At 48.9% G+C, this 6,991-nt stretch overlaps 1 protein-coding gene across 1 annotated transcript in view; it reads left to right on the top strand.

Annotated features, from left to right (window-relative positions):
* The first annotated feature begins 487 nt into the window (after positions 1–487).
* Positions 488–6,991, top strand: part of LOC138370743 (uncharacterized) — a 7,073-nt gene continuing 569 nt past the window's right edge. Inside the window, exon 1 of the mRNA XM_069335343.1 lies at positions 488–1,662. Within this exon, the coding sequence (XP_069191444.1) occupies positions 501–1,662 (1,162 nt within the window). The 5' untranslated portion in view covers positions 488–500. The remainder of the gene's footprint in view (positions 1,663–6,991) is intronic.

A 6,991-nucleotide genomic window follows, 5' to 3' on the forward strand; every position in this document is an offset into this window, starting at 1 on the left:
GAGAAGCACAGCTGCGCCGGGAAGAGCAAGAACGAGAAGCACAGCTACGCCGGGAAGAACGAGAGCAAGAAGTTAGGCTGAGACAAATGGAAATAGAAGCCAACAAGGAGGTGGAGCTGAAGCGAGCTGAACTGGGACTAGGTGCCCCTGCCCCGCCACAGGAAGACCGACGAGTGAGGGAACGAGACCTGCCGGTCTTTGTGCCTAGTGAAGCCGAAAGTTTCTTTGATCACTTTGAGAGAGTTGCTGCTATGAAGAGGTGGCCGAGGGCGGAGTGGGCGGAGTTGGTCCAAGGAAGGCTCACAGGGGAAGCTCGCCAAGCCTTCACCATGCTCGACTTCCAAGAATGCACTAACTACGATGCGGTAAAACGAGCTGTGCTCCGTTCCTTTAAGCTCACGCCAGAGTGTTACAGAAAGAGGTTTAGAGAATGTACCCGGTCACCAGGAAAATCGTATGCGGAGACGGCGAGGGACATGGAAAGAAAGTTCCTCAAGTGGATGGACTCTGAAGAAGCGGGGTCGGCCGAAGAAATCAAGGAACTAATGGTCATGGAAAAGTTTATGTCCGTGCTCCCTCCTGAGATCAGGATGAGGGTAAAGGAGGCGGACATAAAGGACCTGAGGGCCGCAGCCGACCGGGCCGACATGCTAGAGGAAGCCCTACGCCCACGCCGAGAGGGACAGAACCGACCACCCGCATACGTCGGAAACGATCGGAGTTATAGAAGGACGGATGGATGGAGGACAGGAACGAGTTCTCCCAAGTCCCATTTCTCAAGTTGGAACACCCGAGGGACAAAAGGTGTTGTAGAACCGATAGGGGAGAACCAAGCTGAGAGCTCGGGAACTGTTACTGCAGGGAAAGAAACGACAAGTGAGGCGGGAAAGACACAGGGTGTGACGGTCTCTGGAGGCAGTGCTAAGACGAGCGGTGGTGGATGGTCTCCGCCGAGGGGCCGCTGCTACAACTGCGGAATACCCGGACACGTCGCGCGGGAGTGCAGACGCCCGAAGCAGCGGGGACACGTTGCTTTAGTGATGTTCGAGGACCAGAGGGCCGAGAGAGTGCGGGATGAACCCGCGCTGAGTGGGGAGAAGCAAGTTCACCCATTCGTGTGTCAAGGAACCGTAAGGATGGGGGTCGCAGACCCCATCCCAGTGAAGATGCTAAGAGACACCGGGGCTGACTTTACCCTGGTAAGTGAAACCCTGTTCCCCGAGGGTTACGAAAGTACCAGTGTGGGGGTGGCACGGGTGGCCACTGTGGGAGGCCCAGTGAGGATGCCCCTACACCAGGTAACTTTAAATTCCGATTATGGCTGCCAGACCCTAGAGGTGGGAGTCTGTACATCAATGCCCAAGATGGAGGCACAGGTCATCTTGGGGAATGACGCATGTGGAGGATACGTCCTCCCGCATCTCGTGAAGGGCGAAGAGTGCCCAGAACAACACGAGGAGACAGGCGAAGATTTGAACGCCTGTGGGGACGAGAAGGGAATCGCACCGGTGGCGATCCCAGTTTGTACTGTGACACCGAGACAACGCGAAGAACCAGGAGGTTGTGGATCTGATGGGGCTGAGGAGTCGATTGACAGCCTGGGAACAGATCACCTCTGCGTAGGACCCGGAGGACGAGCGGAGGGCGGAAGTAGCCCGAATGGTGAGTTGCAGGTGACACTCACCGGTTCTCTAGGGGTAAACCGCGCTGGTCTCGGAGAGTTACAGCAGGAGGAGTTCCCCGAATTGGTTAGTAAGGCCGAAGGAGGACGTGTGGGTCCTGAGAAGGCTTACTTTCCATTTATCTATATTATATATGCCATGCTATTCATGATGAAGGAACGATGGACGCCAGGAGCAACCGTGGGAACGGTGATTAAATATGTCCAGAAGTTCAAAGAACGTCTCACTCGAGCGAAGGGACTGGCTAGGAAACTCCTGAAGAAGGCGCAACGTAAGATGTCGGAGTGGAACGACAGGGGAGCTGCGCAGAGGGATTTTCAGGCCGGATCCAAAGTATTGGTTGTGCTGCCAGGTAAAGGTAGAGTGACCAGGTCGCGGTTCAAGAGAGCATACCGAGTGCTGCGACGGTTGGGTCCAGTGTCGTACGAGATTGGGAAGCCGGATGGACCCCGAAAGAAACAGGTGTGTCACGCAGGCCGCCTGAGACATTTCTTCGCTGTGGAAGGTAGAGCCGCCAAGCAGGACGGAACGGATACCCGAGAAACCCAGCGGAAGACGGGTCTGTGTGTACCGAGGGACCGGGAACTCCCGGAGGAGGAAAGTAAGTGGTCCAGGGCGGACGGCACCAGTCTCACCCGCACTGAGAGTCTGACAAGGGTCAAGGTCAAGCACATCAAGGGGAAGGACGACGTAGTAGCGGACGCCCTATCCCGCATACACTAACGAGACATGACTCTTATTTTAAGGGGAGGGGTATGTGACGGAGTTCCCCCCCTTATAATTCTCCCACGCCTGCAGTAAGAGTCATGTCTACTTTTCCCAAGCGTTCTCTACGTTGCAGGCTACAATTTGATATATGGGAGAGAGTGAAGTGTTCTCGGAGAGCCGAGAAATTTGTGAAATAGTAATATTTTGGCCTGTGGTTTAGGCCCTTTAGGGAGCCAAGATGGCGCTTACCTGTCTGATCTCCCGCCAAAAACCGTGTGACGTCAGTGGCACCGGATTGGTCACCGACAGCCATGTGGCACCGGGAGCCAATGAAAACTTCCCGTGGCGAAAGTGACGTCACGAAGGAAGGGGGTCCGGCCAGCGCGCCGAGCTGGCGCCAGCAGTCAGTCACGACACGTCATAGAGGTCGGACGTGCGACGAGTGGTCCTGTCTGTCGGACAGCTGTTTTCCCACTACCGTGGATTTACGCGTCACCTGAATTCCGCCAGTACTCTGAGAAGTCTTCCCTAGTTCATGTGTTGAACCAGAAGAGGGAATTGACGGTTATTTGAGCAACAAGTGCTCCAGTCAGGTACTGTGCCAGTAGCAGTGAAGCCGTGCAGTGACGTATGTTGACGTCTGTGGCAATTCACCAGTTCGTGACAGCGTAGTGGCTGACAGAGCCACTGGGTAGCTGAGGAAGAGAGGACTATTTGAGGAAACCGAACGACTGTAGCTGAGACGTAGGCGACAGCCGTTGCTGGGAGAAGACGACGGCCAGGAGACCGACTCCAACCTTCAAGAAGTCAAGGAGGAGGACGGACCTGCAGTGAGGAGGCACGGAGACGACGCGCTAAACGGTGGGACGACGAGAGGCTCTGGTAGGACACGACGACGTGTAGTGTGGGGGCGTTCCCGACACGAGGACCAGGAGCTACATCTCGACTCTCATCGGAGGATAGGGTGAAGTAGGTGGTTCTAGTTCCCTCCCCATTCCCCTTTAGTTAGCTATATAATTTGGCTATATTATCTAGCCTGAAGATTTTATATGTCGTGAGCAAGTCTCACTTATGTCATGGTAAAGCACCAGGGTGCTAGACAGTACTATCAGGAGTACTTGTATTATTTATGTTGAATATTGGTGTGTACAGGCACCAGGAACCAGTGATAATTTACTGTGTTGTGTATATCTTTCTATAGATTTTGATATGAACCTATAGTGGTAAATTATATGTAATATTATGCCAGTATTTGGAGGTTAGGCTATGTGCCCAGAAACTAATTATTTTCCATGTATTGATGATTGATTTATATACCATATATATGTCTATGTTCATTCAGTGAATAATCATTTGTGAGTACAGTGAATTATTGCGTTATCGCCCACGAGAGAAAGTACTGAAAACTCCAGTGTTAATATTTCATAATATATTGTTGGATAAATAACAATGTGAAGCCATTACAGTGAATCATTATAGCATTGATTGTAGAAAAGACCGTTTGAGCCTGAGTACAGTGTAACTGAGTAATACGGTTTATTTGTGCCAATATCGAGTGTGCGAGTTTCTAGTAATATTGGAAATTTTAAAGGAACAGCGCGCGTGAATCTAGAAAACAAGCAAAGTTCGCGCGGAGAGGCCATTGCAATCAGCTGTTCTTGACACTTGATGAGGAGGGGAGAGTGTTGCCCTCTAGTGATCGCATAATATCCGTGGGAATTACCGGCCGAGTCAGGATCAGTTGATTTATCGATTATTGTGTGGCCTTGTGACATCTTTCATACATTTTAAGTAAAATACAAAACTATCTTAGTGTTTTTATCATTCCCTCCATTGATCTTGTGGCTATATTATACTGGTAAACATAGAGTGATAACAATAAGTACCTGCCTGATTCCTGATCTTTTGAGTGTGTCCTTGCCGAGGCTACCGCTGAATACACCAGTCCACTGATGGTGTTATTGGCCACCTTAAACACCAATTGGCGACCTTGTGATTAACCGTAGAGCCCTATTGTTGGGGAGGGCACACGACAGTCGATGTGATCGAGTCGTGTTCTCACTCTTTCTTAATAAGAGGCCGTTAAGATTGACTGGGAGACTCTCCTGGCGTGCAGTGGCGCCGTGAGGATCGAGGGAAGACCCGCAGGGCTACGGTGAGTTACCTTGAGCATAACTATTGCTTACCCCAGAGTAAGGGTAGAGAATAATAGAGAGGTGGAAACCCCCAACAATATATATATATATATATATATATATATATATATATATATATATATATATATATATATATATATATATATATATATATATATATATTTATATATGCTGGTTAGCATTGTAAATGTGTAGCCACGTATGTGGTCGAAAACAATACAACAAATAAAATACTTCTTCCCAATCATTCATCTTCGTATTCATTAATCCTCCCAATCATCCAACTAAACAATTATACATCTGCACATTCATCCATTTACGCAATCATCAATCTACCCTTTCATCCAACTACCCAATCATGATCTAAGTAACCATTCACACATCCATCTATCCAACCATCAGCCATCAATTCATCCAGTGAACAACCCATCCAGGGACTGTACCCGGAGTGACAACCACGCCCGGGACGTCTTTATATGTTCAGCTCACCACTGGGGTGGAGGAGGAGGGAGAGGGCTAGAGGGACGCCAAGTGAGGGATAGAAGAACGGCGCGTGAGGGCTAGAGGGACGCAAGTAGTGGGTGTGGTCGGTGAGGCCGAGGGGCTGCCGGTAAGGGGAGGGGAGGGGGGGGGAGGAGGGGTGACCGTGGCGACCTTGAAGGCAGGACCAGCAACACTCATCACCTCTGTTTTATAGTCTTTGCAGCGTCTTCTGTGTGTACTCACCTAGTTGTACTCATCTAATTGTGCTTATGGGGGTTGAGCTGTGGCGCTTTGGTCCCGCCTCTCAACTGTCAATCTACTAGTGTACAGGTTCCTGAACCTACTGGACTCTATTATATCTACATTTGAAATTGTGTATGGGGTTAGCCTCCACCACATCACTTCCTAATGCATTCCATTTGTTAACTACTCTGACACTGAAAAAGTTCTTACTAATGTCCTTGTGGCTCATTTGGGTACTAAGCTTAGCCTGTGTCCACCTTGTGCATGCCACACGTGTTAAATAATCCATCCTGGTCTACCCTGTCAATTCCCCTGACAATTTTGTATGTGGTGATCATGTATCGCCGAACTCTTTTGTCTTCAAGAGTGTCGGACAAGGAACTCGGCAGTCATACTATAGAATTGATCCTATGATCATAGGACGCACCTCAGCGACGTGAGGTGCATTTTACGCAGCCTTTCCTCGAAACTCATGCGTCTTAGTTCCGGGACTTATCAAGTGGCATACCTCTAAACTTTTTCCTGCTTCATCTTTTGCATGACAAGGTATGGGCTCCATGCTGGTGCTGTTTACTCCTGGATTGGCCTTACATATGTGGTATACAAGGTACTGAAGGATTCCTTACACAGGTTTCTGAAAGCGGTTCTGATGTTAGCCAGCAACGCATAGGCCGTTGATGTTATTCGTTTGATGTGGGCTTCAGGAGACAGGTTTGGTGTGATATCAACTACAAGATCTTCCTCTCTGTCCGTTTCGTGAAGGACTACATCTCCCATTTGGTATCCAGTGTCTGTCCTCCGATTTCCTCCTCCTAGTTTCATTACCTTACATTTACTTGGGTTGAACTGTAGTAGCCATTTGTTGGACCATTCCTTCAGTTTGTCTAAGTCATCTTGTAGCCTCACACTATCTTCCTCTGTCTTGATCCTCTTCATAATTTTTGCATCACAAGCGAACATTGAGAGGAAGGAGTCTATTCCTTCTGGGAGATCATTATCATATACCAGAAACAGTATAGGTCCAAGGACTGATCCCTGAGGGACTCCACTAGTGACTCCTCGCCTCTCCGAGGCCTCACCCCTCACAGTCACTCGCTGTGTCCTGCTGCTTAGGGATTCCATTATCCAGTGGATTACCTTCCATTTAACTCCTGCCTGCATCTCCAGTTTATGCACTAGTCCCTTATGTGGAACTGAGTCAAAGGATGTCTGGCAGACCAGAAATATGCAGTCTGCCCAGCCCTCTTTCTCTTGCCTAATTTTTGTTGCCTGGTCATAAAACTCAATAAAACGTTTTTAAGCATGATTTGCCATCTCTGAACTCATGCTGATGTTGTGTTACAAAGATCTTTCGTTCCAGATGTTCTACTACCTTTTTTCTGCACAATCTTCTCCATTATCTTGCATGGAATGCAAGTTAGGGACACTGGCCTGTAGTTCAGTGCCTCCTGCCTATCACTCTTTTTGTATATTGGGACTACATATGAGATCTTCCAAATTTTTGGCAGTTCACCTGTTACCAGTAATTTGTTGAACACCTATGGAGAGTGGCAGGCACAGAGCTTCTGCTCCTTCCTTTAGAATCCATAGTGAGATTCTATCTGAGTCTATAGCCTTTTGTCACATCCAAATCTAGCAGATGCTTCCTCACCTCCCCACGGGTAATTACAAACTCCTCTAGTGGTGTTTGGTTTGATATTCCCTCTCTTATCTCTGGGA

The sequence above is a fragment of the Procambarus clarkii genome, chromosome 33, assembly GCF_040958095.1.
Source record: "Procambarus clarkii isolate CNS0578487 chromosome 33, FALCON_Pclarkii_2.0, whole genome shotgun sequence".
In the NCBI taxonomy this organism is placed as follows: Eukaryota; Metazoa; Arthropoda; class Malacostraca; order Decapoda; family Cambaridae; genus Procambarus; species Procambarus clarkii.